Source organism: Cervus canadensis, chromosome 5, assembly GCF_019320065.1.
Source record: "Cervus canadensis isolate Bull #8, Minnesota chromosome 5, ASM1932006v1, whole genome shotgun sequence".
Classification (NCBI taxonomy): domain Eukaryota; kingdom Metazoa; phylum Chordata; class Mammalia; order Artiodactyla; family Cervidae; genus Cervus; species Cervus canadensis.
The window spans coordinates 76,039,100-76,060,175 of NC_057390.1; the positions used below are offsets into that span (position 1 = coordinate 76,039,100).

Here is a 21,076-nt window from a genome sequence, read left to right on the forward strand (position 1 = left end):
TGTGAGACACATATAAACACTTAATTCCTATTTTACAGATGGGAAGATTGACGCTCAGAATGCTAATCTACATAGCAATTAAGTAACACTTCTATTTCTGAAGGACTTATACATTAAAAGATCATCTTTAACTTTATGATTCCCCTCTGGATAACTTTAAAAAAATATAATTTCTAGGGACTTCCGTAGTGGTCCAATGGTTAGGGCTCTGCCTTCCAATGCAGGGGTCACAGGTTCAATCCCTGGTCAGTGAAATAGGATTCCACATACCTTGAGGCCAAAGAACCAAAACATAAAACAGAAACAATACTGTAACAAATTCAATAAAGACTTTAAAAATGGTCCACATTTTAAAAAAATCTAAAAAAATAAATTTCTACAGTACAAGCATTTTACATTTTTTAATTCTTTCCCAATCCATCAATCACACCACATTACTCTGTGCCACAGACAGAGTTCTCTAGCTACTTAAATTCACAGTTTCTCCTGAGTCATATGGATAATCAAGATGGACACACTCAAGAAATATGAACTTCAAAAACAATAGATTCTTCACTGGTGAATGCTGAGCGGCATACTCTCGTCTCTGGATAACCGTCCCAGAACTTCTACTTTTCAGACTTGACCCATGTAAACAGAACATTCACATAACTGCCATCTGGGCAGGGCCTGGTATATGCATGCTGCCCTTCAATCAATATTCTGGACAAGGAATTTCCACTTATCAGCTCATAACAAGAGTACTATTCACACACACCATCAGCAGGATTGATATGAGAAGCTTCTCCTTAATCATGCTCTGTGACATATAGAGACATGGTCTGGTTGGATAAGGCTCATATTTAGAAACTTGCAAGGCTTGTCTGATCTAATTATTTAGACTATTCAATTAACTGCATAGGGTTTCCAACTGACCTACTGTTAACCTGGGGATAGAAGAATGGGCCAATGGAGAAGCTCCCAGATGAGGAAGTGTGATTAAACAAAAAAACGATCATTGTTAAGTTTCAGAGGCAGATAGGATAGAGTTAGAAACTTGATTCTATCCGCTGCCGATTTTGTGACTGTGGACAAGTTGCCTCATCAAAATCATGAGCTCTCATAGTCCGTATTTTTTCATTCATAAAGATTTCAGACCCTTCCCTAGGCATTTCAGAAGGTAAAAAGGAGCTATTGCAAGCATTTGAGGGCCCAGGTTCTAGAACTCACAGGATGCTACTTCCCAGCACCACTGTAGATAAAGCAAGTCACAAGCAGGCCTGATTCAAGGGGTGGGAAATCCCCGCTTCCTGATGAGAGGGGCTGCAAAATACTGTGTGTGACCCAGCTGGCCACAAAACCAGGAATTCTGGGCCAAACACATTAAAAGCATTACACGTATCTTTCTCCCTAAGAGATCCTCAAACTAGGTATCATAATATCCATCTTATAGAGATAAAATCAAGGTTCAGAGATATTGAGGGATTTACTGAAGTGTTGAGAGGTTTACCAAACAATTAGTAGCAGGGCTGGCTTTTAAATGCAGGTTTATATGACTTGAAAACCCACATTGATACCTCAGGTATACATTTTGAAGGCCAGTTATGAGTGATGAGCTAAAAAGGATAAATCACTTTATCCTCACATTTATCTTTCAGTTCAGTTCAGTCGCTCAGTCGTGTCCGACTCCTTGCGACCCCATGAACCGCAGCATGCAAGGCCTCACTGTCCATCACCAACTCCCAGAGTTTACCTAAACTCATGTCCATGGAGTTGGTGATACCATCCAACCATCTCATCCTCTGTCGTCCCCTTCTCCTCCTGCCCTCAATCTTTCCCAGCATCAGGGTCTTCTCAAATGAGTCAGCTATTTGCATCAGGTGTCCAAAGGATTGGAGTTTTAGCTTCAACAGCAGTGCTTCCAATGAACACCCAGGACTGATCTCCTTCAGGATGGACTGGCTGGATCTCCTTGCAGTCCAAGGGACTCTCAGGAGTCTTCTCCAACACCACAGCTCAAAAACATCAATTTTTCGGCACTCATCTTTCTTTATAGTCCAACTCTCACATCCATACGTGATCACTGGAAAAAATTGACTAGACGGACCTTTGTTGGCAAAGTAATGTCTCTGCTTTTTAATATGCTATCTAGGTTGGTCATAACTTTCCTTCCAAGGAATAAGCATCTTTTAATTTCATGGCTGCAATCACCATCTGCAGTGATTCTGGAGACCAGAAAAACAAAGTCAGCCACTGTTTCCAATGTTTCCCCATCTATTTGCCATGAAGTGATGGGACCAGATGCCATGATCTTAGTTTCCTGAATGTTGAGCTTTAAGTCAACTTTTTCACTCTCCTCTTTCACTTTCATCAAGAGGCTCTTTAGTTCTTCTTCACTCTCTGCCATAAGGGTGGTATCATCTGCATATCTTAGGTTGTTGATACTTCTCCTGGCAATCTTGATTCCAGCTTGTGCTTCTTCCAGCCCAGCATTTCTCATAATGTACTCTGCATATAGTTAAATAAGCAGGGTGACAATATACAGGCTTGATATACTCCTTTTCCTATTTGGAACCAATCTGTTGTTCCATGTCCAGTTCTAACTGTTGCTTCCTGACCTGCATGTAGGTTTCTCAAGAGGCAGGTCAGGTGGTCTGGTATTCCCATCTCTTTCAGAATTTTCCATAGTTTATTGTGATTCACACAGTCGAAGGCTTTGGCATAGTCAAGAAACAGAAATAGATGTTTTTCTGGAACTCTCTTGCTTTTTCGATGATCCAGCAGATGTTGGCAATTTGATCTCTGGTTCCTCCTCCTCTTCTAAAAGCAGCTTGAACATCTGGAAGTTCACAGTTCACATACTGCTGAAGCCTGGCTTGGAGAATTTTGAGCGTTACTTTACTAGCATGTGAGATGAGTGCAATTGTGTGGTAGTTTGAGCACTCTTTGGCAATGCCTTTCTTTTGGATTGTAATGAAAACTGACCTTTTCCAGTCCTGTGGCCACTGCTGAGTTTATTTTTAGGAAAAAAAAAAAAATCATTGGACTTCCCTAGTGGATCAGTGGTAAAGAAGCCACCTCCCAATGCAGGAGATGCAGGTTCAGTCCTTGGGTTCGGAAGATTCCCTGAGGGAGGAAATCGCAACCCACTGTATTCTTTCTTGCTTGGGAAACCCTATGGACAGAGGAGCCTGGTGGGCTACAGTCTATAGGGTCGCAAAGAGTAGGACATGACTGAGCAACTAAACAACAAACACTCAATAGGTGTCAAGGTCCTCCCAGGTCTGTTCCATGACTGCTTCAACCGTCACAGACTGTCAGAGGACTAAAGGGATACGTTCATCACTCCTCCAAAATATCCAAACACTTGAATCCAAGAGACTTAAGAATAAGCTCAGACACCTCTCCATTTATTAACTTTCCCAGCCCATACTTTCAAAAAATAGAAAATGTATTTAAATCAAGTGCCTAAAGAAGTCCTATTTAGCCTATATTCCTTGAGGTAGAAGATGGTGGTCAATAATTTGCAAGCCTGGGTTTTACTCTTTTAGCTCCTGTTTTGAAAGGTCACTAAGGTAAAGTAGGTTAAATGAATGTGGTGGACACAATTCTAAGACGATGGCCCCACAAAAGACCCTTATCCTTAAATGATTCCTTCGGGATATCACCTCCATGATATGTTCTACAAAGAGATTTTGTAGCTATCATTTAGCTTACTGATCAGCTGACTTGGTTACATTAAAAGGAGATTTTTCCAAGTGGGCATAAGCTAATAATTTGATTTCTTTAAGAACAAAGCATTGTCTCTGTCTCTTAACAGAAGAGAAAGGCAGAGAGATTCAAGACAAGAGAGGAATTCAACATGAGGGAGGTTCCCCATTAATGAGAGGGAGGGCTTGGGGCAAGGACCTGGGAACGGCCTCTGGGAGCTGAGAGTAAACCCTGGCCAACACCCAGCAACTTGGACTTTGGTCCTACAGTTGCAGGAATCTGGATTCCTCAAACATGAACCAACCGACTTGGAAGCAGATTCTTCCTCAGAGCTTCCAACCCATCCTGGCATACACCTTGATTTCAGCCTTAGGTGATCCTGAGCAGAGAACTCAGTTAAGCCCACTTAGACTTCTAGCTTGAGGAGCTATGAGATAATAAACAGACTTGTTTAAGCTGATAAATACATGGTGATTTGTTACACAGCAGGAGAAAATGGACGCAGCAAACCAATTCAAGTGGAAGATGGAGACACAGGAAAACCAAACTTTTCTTTCCTTCCATAAGCCATTCTGTTGTCTCAGGAAAGGTGCAGCTATGTTGACTAATATGAGGCCCAACATGCCCCAAGCTATCCATTTTGTGACATGGACAGTGTTCACTGCTAACACATGAATGCCACTGTCTTCAAAGCTTTATAATATTTCAACTATCACAACTGCCATTTGGTGCTGATACCATCATTATCTTCATTTTCTAAATGAGGACATTGAGATTTAGGCCAATTAAACAACTTGTCAGAGATCACAGTGAGATATGGGGGCTGGGAGGGGACTGGATTTAAGGATGCAAAACCAGGCAGTCTAACCTGGAGTGTACATAACCAACTATCTAGAAGACCTCTGGAGAACTTTGATTAAAGCTGTCAAAACTTCTCCTGTCTCAGTCCATGATGGCTTGACAAAATCAGATTGGCATGGCATATGTCTCGGACCTAAAAACAGAACCACAAGTGAAGAACATTATTGGACCTTATACACCAGAGTCAGGGACTGGACTTTACAAAATGTTCTCCGTGTGTACACAAGAGGGACAGATGTGTGTTTAGATGTTTCGGGATGGGGCAAACACCAGGCAAAACAGTGCAAGTGTCATTCTGCCACACTATGTCTATCCACATTAAGTACTTCAACTTAATGAGTGGATGTGGCCTTGCCATTGTGAAAGATACAGCAAACACTGAAGCTACACTCAAGCCTAGAACAGGTCTCAGCTGTTAAAACTAGTCTCCAGATTTTCAGAAAGTTCTCCAAAGTCTATCAGGACAAACAATAAGAAATAATCAGGCCCACAAATGAGTCTGCCATTGATTTTGGCAGTACCAGAAAATGTACAGCCACAAATGGGATTGATAGGATGAGTAACTTAGAAGTATTAGACAGATTTAAAAAGAAGGAAATAGTAATGCTGATTATGCTACATATTAAACATTTGAACATTGCTTAGACATTGATTCACAAAAACCCAGACAACAGTTATGAATGGATGCACTCAAATAAATACTATTTCTTTTTTTAAAAAGTCACTTATTCCCAGAGTCAGCTAGTTACTATGGAATCACATGTGATGTCATAAATTTGACATTCTAAATGCATACCTAAACTGAGCAACAGAAACAACAGGAAATGGAGCTGGGGAGAAGAAAACCTACGTAACAACAAAAGAATATCAGTAATTAGAGAAATGAGTCAAACATCTCTGAAACAGAAAAAGAAGGTCAGTGAATTGAATGTCCTAGAATCTTGCCAAAGAACTGAGGAAACATAGATATCAGCCCATCATTTGCTCTGGAGCAATGCTTTGCAGCAATCAAATTTCAGAGGATGACCACACATAGAGACAAAAGGAGAGGTAAAGAACATGGAGAGTGGAGGAAAAGGAGATGAACGCATGTGGTATAAGTCCATCCAATAATCAGCATTCATTGAGCAGATGCTCATATGCTAGTTGTAAGAGGTGAAACACAGTTGCTATCTTTGAAGAATGCACAGCCTAGTAGGAAAGAGAATACATAAACAAAGTACAATTTGGTGCTCAGTAAAAGTATGTACAAAAGACACAGGCAACACAGAGGAATGTTTAACACTGGGAACTTCTCCCAGGTCATGCTGAGCTTGACTTTGAGGAACACTGAAGGGAAAAGTAGGTTTTAAGAAAATAAGGGTGGTATACAGGCAAATACAAGTCATTTGGCATAAATAGAACAGAGATAAAAATGTAGAGTGGAAGGTATACAAGTTAGAGGTAGACAGGATACAGTATGAGTCTCTTGTCTCTCTAACCAAGCAAACGAAGAGTGCACCTGAAAATAAAGCATCAGTAGATTTATATTTTATAAATATCATAAATAAATCGAGTAGATAGACCTAGAAGTTGAGAGGATGTGAGGCCATAAAATCTGGTTAAAAGCTGTATTTTTAAGATTACATGTCCATAATGATCTAAGGCCTAGAACAAGGCAATGGTAAAAGGAATGGAGAAGAGGGACTGGATTAAAATATCTTTTGGAGTTAGAAGTGACAGGATTTGATGGTGGTGGTGGTGGTGGTGGTATGTGTGTGTGTTTGGGGGCATGGTGACAAAAAGATTTTAGGATTAGTTCTAGGACTGCACAGCTATGCCATTCTCTTCAGACACAGACTCTATCACTCAACTTGAGATTTTTCGTGGGTGCAATACACAGAGCATAAGGAGTCTAACAGACTGCCCTTGAACACCTCAATTATGCTGGAAGCTGAGATCCTTAAACAGATAAATAATATTAATCTTGACTGCATTACAGTTACTGAATTGGCAGGAAGCAATAGAAATACTGGTCCAGTAAAATAGTATTTCCTGCAATTGAAAAGGAAAAAAAATTGAATAGATGTCCATGAAATGTTATCTTCTTGTGTTTCCCTGCATGGACTTCCCTATTAGTTTACTGATAAGAAACCTCTTTTCACTCTTGATGCTATGAATAGTTAGATGATATGGATAGAATACATGCCTATTGATTGATTTCTACAGGATTAAGGTCTTTGATTTTAAAAATCTATTATTAATGAGGCTCAAATCTACAGAAAATTGGTTTATGGAAGATAAAAAAGAAGTTTCAATTCTATCTGGCAAAGGAAAAAGTCCCATAAAGCAGCAACCTTCTGAATAATGGGGAAAAAATGTTCTGTGTGAGCAACTCCACATTTAATTCCAAGTGCTACTGACCTCTGGGAAGTTCTCCCAAAGCATTTCCCCTGTTATCATTTCTCAAATGATAAACACCTCATGTCTCAAAATCTATTGGGCTTTCTTGGTGGCTCAGTTGGTAAAGAATCCATCTGAAATGCAGGAGAATGCCTGTAAAGCAGGAGACCCAGGTTCAGTCTCTGGGTCAAGAAGATCCCCTGGAGAAGGAAATGGCAACCCACTCCAGTATTCTTGCCTGGGAAATCCCATGGACAGAGGAGCCTGGTGGGCTACAGTCCATGGGGTCACAAGAGTCAGACACGACTTAGCAACTAAACTACCACCACCTCAAATCTATACATCAACAAATTTCTATATTAAAAATTTGTTTGTATAGTTCTCTCATATGTATTATTTTTACTCACACTTGTTAGAACGGGAAAAATAATATCTAAAATTTATATTTTTTGATAATGGCAAAGAGACGAATTCTAATTCTTATTTATCCTTTCATTCCCCACACCCAAGGTTTCTAATGGCCCTGAGGTAAAAAATTAATAAACATTCTTTGTTTCCATATTAAGAATGAGACTGGATCGAGGTACTCAAAAGACAGCCTAGAAGGAGACAAATCTAGAAAGGATTCTGAGAAATCAGTTCGTCTGACCACTCAGGTGAGCTGACCTCTTTAGAGCTGGTGAGAGGATTAAAGAGTAGACAGCATAACAAAAAATATTAGGGGGCAGTGGAGCTTGGGGAGAAAAGACCAAGCTATCAAGATGTGTATTAAGGGATACCTAATGCCCTTGTGGAGAGGTCAAGAAAAACCTAGGAGAATCTAGCTGGTCCCTGCCTCCCAATCCAGTCCACATCCCAGTGTTCACGCAGAACAAGTGGTATAGAAACCTCTGCTCAGCCCAAGGGAGGAGACTGGTCTATGTTCAAATCAGGGAGGGAAGGGGAGTCTGGCCATCACATTGACCATTTTCTGCACAATCTTTCAGATGAGGCGTGCAGTCATACCGAATCACTCGCTGAGATGTTGCTCCATGCGGGGTCACCCATCGTGTAGACGCTGCCTTTGTGCAGCTGAGGGAAAAGTACTTCTTAGCCCCTGCCGCACAATACGTATTTATATTCACATGTGCCTGTTGTGGGAGCAGGGCCGGCAGATGACGATGATCAGGGTGAGCAGAGATCAAACTATTGATTTTGGAGGGGAGCCACAGGCAATCGGGGTGAGGGGAAGGATATGGGAATAGAAATGTCCACTTGCCTCTCCACGGTCTCCTCCATCCTGTTCCTCCCATAGGGAGTGCTAGAGGGCGCTATTCCTTCTCCTGCAGCTGCCTGGAGCCCGGCTGCAGCCTTGACCAGATGCCAGCTGCTTTCATCTTTGCAGTCTGGTCAAAAATGCTGGAGATGTCTTTTCAGCATTTGCTAACAGGCTTATCCTTAAGGAAAGAAGTGGGGAAAAGGGAGGAAGAATGCTCAACGCTACTAAGCTTCGCATAAGAGGAGTCACAGGTGAAAAAACATAAGCTATCAGACTTGCTTCTTGGTTTTGGATGCCCTTTCAGGTAGAGTCCCACTTCATGGATCCTCACAGAAGTTAGGATTCAATCAGAGCTAGAAAAATACACAAGGGCCAAGGCTGAATTACAGGTTATAGGGGGCAGGGACCTTCTCACTGAGCACTGCCATATTTAACTTGACATGGCTATTTTCATCAGCGCATGTGTGGAAGGACAGGGGGTGGGGGATGGGGTATTACACTCCTGGGTCTCTTCTCTCCTCAAAAGGGATCACAAGAATTAACTTTGCCGAAGTCAGACTCTCGAGGGTACGTAGTGCGAAATCAGTGGTCTCGAACATCACGGAGTCCATCCACCAGACCTCCATCAGCAGAGGAGTCCAGAAGCAAGAACACCAGTCTTAAGGTAGAGATGGGCACGAAAGGGAAGAGCACATTGCAGAATAATAGTAATAATAACAACAATGTGCAGTGATACTTTCTATGTGCCAGGCCCTGTTCTGTGTATTTTATACCTTGGCTGATTAGTGTCCCAAACTACCACCCCCACTAATCCCCAGCGTAAGAAAACTGAAACACAGAATCACCTAAGATTTTTCATTAGTAATGCCCACAGAACTAGATCAAAACCTAGAGTCTCTAGGTCTCTAAACGGCTCACTGAATGATTAAATTCCATGGTTTCTCCTTCCTTACTTCACACATTTAAAAACTATTCATTGAGTACTCAAGACTCAGAAGAGAGGGTGAAAAGGTCAACAAAGGAGATAAATTGTTGAAGAATACTAGGTTGTGTGACACTGTGAGCCCTTAACTAGGCCTAGTCACACAAAAGAAAAAGTCTGTCGTGAGATTAAGTTTTTAAATGCAGAGGGTGACCCGGTCCCAGGCACTGGGTTTCTCCCAATCTGTCTGTCTCTGTGAGGACTAGCTCAATAATTTAACCAAGAACACGCCTTTTGAAACGTGTGAAACAGTCACAAAAGCTGGAATGATATATGGATGCTTAATAATCTCTCGTACACCTTAGTGAAAGAGTCCTTTCTCTAGAAAGATTGCTTCCAGTTTAGGAAGATGAGTCTCTCCAGTTGAACTTCCCTGGCACGAGAAACTCTGAAGGGGAGATACTTGATTCTCCAGCCTGCCGACCCTCCCAGCATTCGCTGCTTTAACCACAGGGGGCAAAAGTGGAGACACATGCCCCGAGATGCTTTATAATGCCTTCAGTGGTGGGGACTTCCGGTCCAGCCACTCACTGAGTTTACTGGAGGTGGCAGGTGGAGACAGCGGCAGGCAAGGTCCCTTACTCAAGCCCTCTGTCCTACCTGGAGGTCTCTGACTAAGCAAGTGTATGTGAACAAAGTGACAGAACTTTGCAAACTGTGTGCCAACTATGTGGGAGCAAGGAAAAGGAACTCCACCCTGTCTATCACAAAAGGAAATGAACAAAGAAAGTGAGAGGCACTGACAGGGCAGCTGGGGAAACTGAGAGCTGTCTTTGTGTTCACATAACAGAAATGTCTAATATTTGGAGCCCCTTAAGCCCTATTTAGGGCTTCCCTGGTGGCTCAGAGGTTAAAGCGCCTGCCTGCAATGCAGGAGACCCCGGTTTGATCCCTGAGTTGGGAAGATCCCCTGGAGAAGGAAATGGCAACCCACTCCAGTACTCTTGCCTGGAGAATCCCATGGAGGGAGGAGCCTGGCAGGCTACAGTTCATAGGGTCGCAAGAGTCAGACATGACTTAGCAACTAAATTACTACTACTACTAAGCCCTATTTAAAAGGAGCCGAGATGAACCAGCATCCATGTAAGAGCTAGGAATGGAACAGAGAGAAGGGACAGCTCCTTGATGCCAGCTGGGCAGAGAGGAGTATAGGGGCCCTAAGCAAGCCTGGAACCCAGAGGCCTATTTTCTTGTTCCAGCTCCCCAACAGCTCCACGACCTCCCGGACTTCATCCACCTCCCCTAGCCAGCGAGAGTCGCCGAAGCCGCTGTCAGCGCAGCCCTCGCCACCCACGCAAAACATGCCACTAGACTCACGGTCTTCCATGTCCCCGGAGACCCAGCTGCAGACCACGTCCCGGCGCACAACCAAGTCTGAGAATCCTGACACCTGGTCTCACAGCACGGGGCGGGAGATCCGAGAGAGCCGGGATAAGAGAGAGTCCCGGGACACGCGAGACATGTCCCGCTCCCGGGACTCGCACGATTCCAGGGACACGCACCAGCGGGAATACTCGCGCACGCCTCCGTCCGAATGGAAATCCTATACTCAGCGCAGGATGCTCTACCCCTCTCAGATGGACCACGACTGTGTGTCCGACCTGACCAGGAAACGAGAGGAAGAGGAGGACGAGGACGAGGCCTACTGGGCGTCCGTGAGAACACTGTACGAGAAGACACCCAACTGCTCGCGCCCCAGGCCGGTGAGCAGGGCCCGCCTCCCCTGGGTACCCGGGCTTCACCCGCACTCAGCCCAGCCCGGAGGCCTGGCTCCTCCCCACGGTGTAGGGAAGCTCACTCAGGCCACTGCTTCTCCTCCCTAAACCTCCCCCTCTGCACTGTACCCTCCAGGATCCCATTCTTGGCTGTCTCCAGCATCCCAGTCCTCCAAGCCAGGACCACCTATTTGCTTCCCACCCTACCCTGGCATGAGCTCTATTGCTGACCCCTGTGTATCTGCGTGACTGTCCTCCTGTTGGTGCTCCTCTCTGCAGCCCAAACCCAAGCATGCCATCACCGTGGCTGTGTCATCCGGGGCACTCTTCAACATGATGGACAGCAGGAAAATCTACGATGAAGAGGGCCTGGAGAAATACATGGAGTATCAGCTTACCAATGAGAATGTCGTCTTGACCCCAGGGCCGGCCTTCCGCTTTGTCAAGGTACTCCGCAAAGCTGTCTCTGGCCCTCCAGGACTCTAGAGGGCAGGGAAGGGCCCATGCCGACCCCTAGGATCTCATCCAGTTTTCCTTATCATTCCTAGTCCACCCTTGTCATTCTTGCCCTTTGCGAGTTGACCCTAGGTCACTTTGTACTTTCAAAGAAACTTCAACACTGTTGAGGGAGGGACTGCAGCCCGAGATGTGGAACTCTTGAGTCCATATCCTGAGACTTGTAACAGAAAAGATCATTCCCTCCATAGAAGGAGCAATAACCAGAAGCAATAATGAGTTTCCAATCCCAAGTAGTAGAAATGAAACACCCCACTCAAATAAGATGAAATTCACATTAGCTTCTCCTGCCCCAAACACAGCACATTAAAAAAGTCAAGATGCTCTTGGCACTTAAGGGCATGATTTTAATAGAGAAAGTAATCTTGGAACTTGCACTGAAATGTATAGCACTTCTAGCTCTGATCCCCTATACAGCTTATACAAATATGATGCAATAACATCATAACCAGGCAGAAACAAATGACACCTCCACTAGTTGTAGAAAGTAGTTATGGGGCATAGTGGAAGCATTGGAGGAAACCACAAAGCTATTCTAAAGACTCATGTTTAAAAAATAGACAAAATGCTCACTTTGGCCGCACTTGTGCTAAAATTGGAACAATACAGAGACCATTAGCATGGCCTCTGTGCAAGGATAACATGAGAATTCTTGAAACAGCCTATATGTTTCACAATAAAAAATAATCATCAGATGATCAAAAAAGGCAGGTTTTATGAATCAAAAACAAAAATAGACAAACCCTGAAAGGGTTAGCCTGATCCTATGTCTACCTCACAGAAATAATTCTAGTAAACCAAAACATCACCCATCTTTCAATAAACATTCGCTGAGGTCCTTTGTATGAGAGGCTGAAAATACTGAAATGAATGGGATAACCCTGCCTTAAAGGAGCCACAATCTCTCAGGGAAGAGTCTTTGGAGCTTGAATTGGACACCTAAGGGATCCGTTCCCTCCAGACCCCCGATGCCCACCTTGCCTGGCCCTCCTCACACACATTTGTGTTTGTAACCTGCAGGCACTGCAGTATGTCAACTGCAGACTCCGTGAGCTGTATCCTGACGAACAGGACTTATTTGATATTGTACTGATGACTAATAACCATGCCCAAGTGGGAGTGCGGCTTATAAACAGCGTCAATCACTACGGTAAGTAAAATAAATACCGTGTGGAGGAACAGCTTGCTGCTCTGGAAGAGAGAAGCCATGTTATTTTGCTCGCCATGGCCTAACTAATGCAGCCTCTTTGATACTGACACCCCCTTCTGCGTGAGAATGTTTATTTGCCTATGTCAGAACAAGAGAGGCCATGTTCATTTTTAACTTCAGCCCAGAGTCGGGCCCAAAGCTCTGGACTTAACTTGTCAAATGTGAATTTCAAAGTCTTAATCCCAGGTCCTGCAATATATTTCTCTGTTTTATGTTTTTCACTTCTGAACTTGACTTCAAGGAGCCGTCAACCTAGGGCTTTCTCTGTGTGATCAGACTTCTTGCTCACCACAGATGCATGTTAAAGGTTTTAAGGTTGTTACCTTTCCTTTCCACTCTTAACATCTGACTCTCCCCGGCTGCTTGCCCCATACATCAAATTCATACCCATGCCAGCAAAATTGTCTTTATTCCTTTACAGGGAAAATTTGTTTGACACTAGTCTCTTCATGACATCTCCATCAGTGTGTTAGGGAGTTTCAAGGGAGGTCCCCATTTTTCCTCTTATGGATTTACCTGACTTTTGTGGAGACCTTTAGCATATTTGCTAAGTGACATATCCAGTCTTATGGGTACGTCCAAGTAAAAATAAGATTTAAATTTGGGTAAAATGGTTATCCTTCAATTAAAAGTAAATAAATTTAATTTAAAAATGTTTTTATCACTAAATATAAAATTACTTTCTAGACAGTCTGTACCAATTCATACTTTCATCCATAGTGTATGTAAGTGCCTATTTTACAGACTTCTCACCAGCATCTAATGTTTTTTAAAAAACTGTTGTTGATTCAGAAGGCATTTAATGGTATATTAATTTTTAGTCTGATAATGACCTCATTTAAAATTTCAAGTCAAGAAAAACAATTTCAGACCTTTTGTTCTTCAGTTGTAGGGAAATCCTACCACTACTTGCTATTATATTGTATTTGTAAAGGTGCACTGTTCTAGCCTAGACAAGAGTCAATGTTATCTAGTGGGCTTAAACAAGTATTTATGTCTCAGCCTCCTTTTCTATAATGAGGATGATAATGCCTGCCATAACAGCCGTTGTGAGAGTAAACTGGCATGGCCTATCTGGATATACTTCATAAATTATCATGCACCAGACATACCTACCAGTATATAAAATAGCTGAGACATTTTTCAATATTGGTTCTATGAAGGTAATTCTAAAATTTCTTTAGGCACTCAGTTATTCTGAAGGCAGCTTTCATTTGCATTTCCAGGTAAGCATGCTGTCTTTAGTCTCTGCCATAACAAAGTCTTTCTTGCCTGATAATAGGATTACTAATTGACCGCTTCTGTCTGACTGGAGGAAAAAGCCCCATTGGCTATTTGAAGGCATATCTTACCAACTTGTATGTTTCTGCAGATTCTGAAAAAGTACTGGAAGCAATACAAGAAGGTATTCCTTGTTTTTTTTCTTTCTCATTAATAAAGAAGTCTCACTAGTGTTTCATTGGGCTTCAATGATTATGTTGTTTATGTCATTGTCATTGGATTTTCTGCTAAGATGTCTCCACAAGTGGCAGCCCTTAAGTTTGTCTTTTAGAGCTTTGACCTTCCTTGAGGTGGACATCTTCAGTGATTGTCCTACACCCATTTTACACTCTCACATCCCTTATAGCAACAGAGGCAATTCAAAGACAGCTTGTTTGAGATGTGTGGTTGTGAAGAGGAGTTGAGCTGTCAGGTAATAGCCAGAGAGGAAATTCAAGGTCTGGGAGGACTGTTTTTTGTTTTTGTTTCTCTTTTTTTTAATAGTAGATACTAAAACTCATGGTCCTAAGAAGACTATTTATTAATTCCAATGGTCTGCCAGGGATCGCCTCTGCAACAATGTATGATGGCACCAAGGACACGGCTTACTGTGACACACAGCTCCGTGTGGTCTTTGATGGGGATGCCGTCCTCTTTTCTGAGGAGCCTGAACATGGTATCAAGGATCACGGGCTGGACAAATGCTTCCAACATGAAGCCCTAGCAGACAATAAGCCTCTTGGCCAGGTAGGTTCAGTGAAAGCTACTTAATTTTGATCTACTTATTTTCCAAAATATAGATATAATTACTTCTTCACTGTGATGACTTTTAAATTTTTTTAGGCACTTCTCACTTCTTATCCTTTGTAGCTTTCTCTCTTTCTCTCATGAACTCCTCATTTTAAAGCATCTGCTGCCAACTTCTTTTTTTTTAATTTTAGTGTTCTTTTATCTATCCTTTTGGAAATGTTTCTATCCTCTCCTCATGATAAAGAGTTCATCTCCTCCAAATTATAAATAAAGAGAGGTAATACGGCTTACCAATTGGCCAATTCTACATAATAAGTTCTCAAAATAGTAAGATCATTTCCAGCCAGTCAGTAAACTTGTTGAACCTCTCATCCATGACCTCAAACTCCATGAAGGCATCACATGATTGAGAAAAATCTGCAAAACTGAGAGTTTGAATCAAGTCAAATAATGAGCCTCAAACAAGTGCAAACTATGAACAATATATCAAACTGAAATTAAAATTTTAGATTTGAGGAAATCAATCCATGAACTGAAGTGTTAAAGTTGTGGTATGAAATAAACAAAACCTACAACTTCTGAACCAAAGGAGACCTGAATATCAAAATTTTCTCCAAACTGAACCGGAAACAATAGATCATTCAGGTTTAATCTGTGAATCTTACCAAGACCTGCTTTTAATTGGCATTTTTTTTCTCAGCTCTTCTTGAACTTAAGATGTACTTGAATATTGTTAATTTTATTACATTTATAAAACTATGAAGAGACTAGTTGAAAGCTGAATGTTTTACTAACTTACTGCACATAACATAAAGTGATATTTAAATTCTGTGTGTTCGTGTGTGTGTTTAACTTCATAGTCCCTTCCTAAATACCTTGTTTAGAAGTCTTGAACCCATGTCAAGAAGTTGTTCTGTGTTAACAAAGTTTACTAATAAGAGGAATACCCTTTGTTACAGTTGACATGCCTGCTTTGCTGAAATTTAGAGTCAATTGCATATTAGCCTTTAAATATTATTAAAATGTACAAGATCTCTAAAAACTAGCATTTAAAAATTCTGAAAATAATTATTTCAAGATAATCTTAAACCACCATTTTTCCTCATCTCAGGGAAATGAGATTCTGTACTTATCTGTACAGAATCATTTAGATTCTGTACTTATCAGTTCCTTTTTTCCATATTTTAAATCATTTTTCCCATTAAACAATTGTGAAGCTCAACACTAATTATTGCAGAAATACCCAATGAATTTTATTATTATTAAGCATATTATTATTAAGCATATTATTAAGCACTTGTTTCCATAATGTGGTCCTTCTGATGGTGGAAAAATATGCTACTTTTCACATAGAAAGGGTAGCTCTTCTATAAAGACCAGACTTTGCCAGATGTTTCCAGTGATGGGAAAGAAGTTATGAGGTATGATTCCTAACCATGACTTTCAATTATGTTGGCTGTGAGGCTTGTGGTTTGGTCATAACAATGTCCAATTGTCTCAAATGGAGGAGATCTGAGGGTCACCAGCAAATGGGACAGCTGGACGGGATTAATTTATCCACTATCATTGTCTCCCGATTTGATATCTGTCTCATTTCACCATTCTAGAATAGTGATCTCCATGTATGTGTGTGTGTATGTGTGTGTGCACGGATGTGTGTGTCTGTGTGTTAATCAGAATTGTTGAGGTGTACTTCATATATAGTATAGTTCATCATTTTTAGTGCATGGTTCTGAGAGTTTTGACAAACATATGTGTACAGACATGAAACCATGATCAAACTCAAAATACTAACAAAATTCACTTGTGTTTCTTTGTAGTCATTGTACTCCCTCTCTCTAGGACCTGTTAACCACTAATCTGATTTCTGTCCCTAATGTTTTGCCTCTTCAGGTATCATATAAATGAAACCCCAAAGGATGCAGTCTTTTGAACTCGACTTATTTTACTTCAAATGATGCATTTGAGATTCATTCGTGTCATTCGCGTATCAGTAGTGCATTCCTTTTTATGCTGAGTTGTAGCCTGTTCTAATGAGAAGGCAATGGCAACCCACTCCAGTACTCTTGCCTGGAAAATCCCATGGACGGAGGAGCCTGGTTGGCTGCAGTCCATGGGGTCACTAAGAGTCGGACACGACTGTGCGACTTCGCTTTCACTTTTCACTTTCCTGCATTGGAAAAGGAAATGGCAACCCACTCCAGTGTTCTTGCCTGGAGAATCCCCCCAGTCTGTGGGGTTACACAGAGTCTGATACAACTGAAGTGACTTAGCAGCAGCAGCAGCAGCCTGTTCTATGGATGTACCACATGTTTTTAGCAGTTTACCTACTGGAGAATATTTAGGTCATTTCCAGTTTGGGACATTTATAAATAAAGCTACTTTAAGCATTTTCACACAGGATTCTGTGTAACATAAAATCTCAGTTCTCATAGGTAAATACCTTGGAGTAAGATTTCTAGGTCACAGGATAAATATATGTTTAACTTTAAGGAAACTATTTTCCAAAGTGGTCATGCCACTTTGCATTTCCATGAGGGATCTTTTACTCTGCATCCTTGCCAGTATTTGGTGATGTCAGTTGCTTTTCATCGGTTTGTTTTAGGCTGTTTGGGGTTACACAATAGTACCTCATTGTGATTTTAATTTGTATTATCCTAATGACAAATGATATTGAACATTTTATTAAGTGCCTATTTGCCATTATACGTATTCTTTGGCAATCTCTTGCTCATGTGAATTGGGTTTTTCATTTTATTATTGAGATCTGAGAGTTCTTTACTGGGTAAAGAACTGGGTACAAGTCCTTTATCATATATTTCTTTGCACATATTTTCTCTCAGTCTGTGCTTGTTTTTAATTCTTTAAATATTGTTTAGTGTCCTTCAATTAGCAGAAACTTATTTGTTGCTGTTGTTAAGTCGCTCAGTCGTGTCCAACTCTTTGAGACCCCGTGGACTGTAGCCTGCCAGTCTCTCTGTTCATGAGATTTCCCAAGCAAGAATACTGGAGTGGGTTGCCATTTCCTTCTTCAGGGGATCTTCCTGATTCAGAGATCAAACCTGGGTCTCCTGCACTGTAGGCAAATTCTTTACTATCTGAGCCACCAGAGAAGCCTCGGATTAAAATCTACCATCTTCTTATTTTTTTATTTGTTTCATCTTTAGTTAACTTTAGTTTCTTTTCCTTTTATTATTTTGCTTTTTAACTTACTGTACATGGGGACTTCCCAGGTGGCACCAGTGGTAAAGAATCTGCCTGCCAATGCAGGATATATAAGAGACACAGGTTCAATCCCTGGGTTGGGACAATCCCCTGGAGGAGGAAATGGCAACCCACACCAGTATTCTTGCATGGAGAATCCCACGGACAGGGTAGCCTGGAGGGCTGTGGTCCATGGGGTCACAAAGAGTCAGACACGACTGAAGTAACTTAGCACTTGTTGTATATAGTGTATGTTTTTAGGAGTCCTAAAATTTCATCACCATTAATGATTTATTACTTGTTTTAGATTTTATAGTGGTTACCATCAGATATATAATATACAACCTTAGTTAATCACAGTCTACTTTCAAATAATATTATGCCACATCATGTATAATGGAAGAATCTTACATTAGTATACTCTTAATTCCTCCCTCCCATGTTTTGTGATACTGTCATACATTTTAATTTCACCTATACTATAAACTCAAGTTTTGTTTTAAAAATTAAGACTTTCTGATTGTATCACATAGCAAAATCCAATTCTCTGTCCTGTGCTAGAGGTACAGCTAAAAGTAAGTGTTCAGAAAGGTTGAAGATAAAAGTAAGTGTGAAGTAGGGTATATATAAAGTACAGTAAATATAGACAAGATTGGATTCAAACCCTGAAGAAATTGAACAAGATAGAAAAATACACTTTATATAAATATTAAAATGTACAATTCAACAAAAACAAATTTAAAAAGTAGTGCTTTTGGTTCAGTTCTAAGCTAAACTTTAGAGTAACCCCATTCTCCCATGGATAGTTTATGTCTGTTGCCCTGGTTCAACTTTCACTCTTAAAATATGTGTGTTCAAATGATAAATTTTATGGCCATCCTATTTTGTATTCTAAGAACGCAAGGATGGTTCCACAGAAGGAAATATAATCACAATAAATAAAGGAGTTTCAGCTTTGTATTACTGGTCTATACTGCATGCTTCATGCAGTATTACAAGTTTCTTATAAACATCTGCTTTTTTAGCATTCACTTCCTTTTGCTCCCTGGATGACGGCTGTGACATATGTTCCTTTTGCAGGGTCCCTTGAAAGGCTTTATGGAAGATTTAGGCAGACTGCAAAAGAAGTTTTATGCCAAAGATGAACGGTTATGTTGCCCTATCCGGACCTACCTGGTCACAGCCAGAAGTGCAGCCAGTTCAGGCGCCCGCGTGCTGAAAACCCTTCGCCGCTGGGGTCTAGAGATAGATGAAGCTCTTTTCCTTGCTGGAGCCCCCAAAGGTCCCATTTTGGCGAAGATAAGGCCCCATCTCTTCTTTGATGATCATATGTTCCACGTTGAAGGGGCACAGAAATTCGGCACCGCCACAGCTCACACACCTTATGGAATCAGTCAGAAGTGAACAATTAGGTTCACTTAGGGATGGGGAGGAGAAATAAAGCATCGAGTCTGGTATTACGGAATCACCTGTGGATCCCTAGGGTAATTAGGTATTTCAGTAGACTAGACTTCACACCTTTGTTCATTTGGAAAGGTTTTCTCTTGAGTTTTTAAAAACATTTTGAACTCGCAAGTTACCTTCAAGCTACTTCTGTTTGAGCTGTCAATGCTGTTGATAACATTGCAACTACCTTTGTGTGTAAGTCATAGTGATGACTCTTTAGAGTAAGTTTAGAACTTGCAAAAGGGCTATGTCAGAAGCCTACTTAGTTTTACAAAGCATTGCTCATTTTTGGATGTTGGTAACTAGAATGAATCATTGCCCATCGTTGTGATAGAATAGTGGGTCTTCACAAGTGGAAAGAGGGGTTAAGTACACTCTTGAAAACTGGAGCTTTTTAGTCTGTTGTCTTTGCCTTTCTATCAATGCAAAAATGAAAATACTGCTCTACCTGCCTGAGTATACCAATTTTGATATTGCTCATTCAGAAATAAAGAAGCTAGTTATTCATACAAGTTACTTTCATCTAAGATGAGTTCCATACAGAGCATCCTAGAAGAGTTCTTTGAAATTTATTTGGTGGTTTCATTGCGTCTGGACTACATGGCTTCATATTTGAAGTCTCTGGTTTTGGTTCTGGCAGATAGGTCCAATGTTTGTATAAAAGAAGTCTTGGCTACCACTTCAAAATGTGACAGTAAGTGTAGTTTCCTAGCTTCATTGTTGTCATTCTGTTGTGATTTTCATTTAGCAAAAAAAAAGCATTGATTGGTTAGTAATCATAATCTACTACAATGTTAGAAACAATGAGCTGGTTATTTTCAATGGTTACCTTATTTTTCACCAAAGCAAACTTCATGACATTATTACCTTCCTTTTTTTAAACCAATGGAGAACCTAACACTCAAAAAGATTAAATAGTTTGACCAGGGATGTGCAGGTAATAAATGGTAGGATTAAGATTCAAATTCAGATCTCATTTCAAAAGCTATATGCTATTTCTCTTCCTCATATCCTCTCTTGCTCCTTCTACTCCATTTCTTCTCTACCCCACCCACATATTCCATCCCTAGTTCTAGTAAACCAGACTGCTGCTGACACACACTTTTTGATCTGCTTCCTAACTGGATGTAAGCCAGTCTAAAATAATATCAGTCTTCATGCTTTCTGAGTCCCTACTGTTTTCTATGCATTCCCCAAGAATAAGGTCACAAGACAGACTCAGATATTATCCCATCCCATCCTATTTAACAATCCCTTAGAAGAAATCAAATATACAAGTTCAAATACTCAACACCGGAGGGTTAATAGTCTTCAGTGCCAACTGAGGATCACACATGAGGTTGAAGCAGAGATCTGTATGGGCTGGAAGTTTGTCAGGAAATGAAGGTGGGCTTTGAAGGATGGGAAGATGTGGGAAGAGAGAAAGGAAGAGAGAGAGGAAAGATGTGCTCCTGGCTCAGTGAGTTGGAGAGGCAGCTTCAAGTTACAGGTAGGGTGGAATAAAGGCCACCGTTTCAAGACTTTTGTTCGTGCTCGTCCCATCTCTGAGCTCCATTCTCAGCATTCATAAGAAACTACCTTCCGGCATCCTACCCGTTTGCTCTTTGTATTAATATTATGCCTTTGGTTGCATGTTATATCCTTCCCAAGTATAAGGAAGTGGAGGAGGGATTATCAAAATCATCTGTGGAGTTTAGTTCAAATTATAAGTTGCATGTCTCTTGTCCTGAAGATTCTAGAATGGGGGCAGGCAGGGAGGTCTCTGTACCAGACAGTAGACAGACACCCTGAGGGCAGAAATA

General features: G+C 41.2%; 1 protein-coding gene and 1 non-coding gene across 2 annotated transcripts; both read left to right on the top strand.

Annotated features, from left to right (window-relative positions):
* The first annotated feature begins 5,365 nt into the window (after nucleotides 1-5,365).
* Nucleotides 5,366-19,283, top strand: LOC122442041 (cytosolic 5'-nucleotidase 1B-like). The gene is made up of 9 exons (XM_043469314.1): nucleotides 5,366-5,466; nucleotides 7,500-7,589; nucleotides 8,718-8,855; nucleotides 10,373-10,876; nucleotides 11,168-11,335; nucleotides 12,425-12,554; nucleotides 13,897-14,019; nucleotides 14,437-14,621; nucleotides 18,909-19,283. The coding sequence occupies exons 1-9, from the start codon at nucleotides 5,434-5,436 to the stop codon at nucleotides 19,230-19,232; spliced, it is 1,695 nt and encodes a 564-aa protein (XP_043325249.1). The 5' UTR covers nucleotides 5,366-5,433; the 3' UTR covers nucleotides 19,233-19,283.
* Nucleotides 11,970-12,076, top strand: LOC122442748. The gene has a single exon (XR_006269742.1). It is a non-coding gene; the product is annotated as a U6 spliceosomal RNA (small nuclear RNA).
* Nucleotides 19,284-21,076: the final 1,793 nt, after the last annotated feature.

Bases quoted from the DNA above. Each gene is read 5' to 3' on its own strand.
- LOC122442041 (XM_043469314.1), top strand. From the start codon at position 5,434: ATGAGTCAAACATCTCTGAAACAGAAAAAGAAG. The intron at 8,856-10,372 runs GTAGAGATGGGC...TTCTTGTTCCAG, and splicing joins GCAAGAACACCAGTCTTAAG to CTCCCCAACAGCTCCACGAC. The intron at 14,020-14,436 runs GTATTCCTTGTT...ATGGTCTGCCAG, and splicing joins ACTGGAAGCAATACAAGAAG to GGATCGCCTCTGCAACAATG.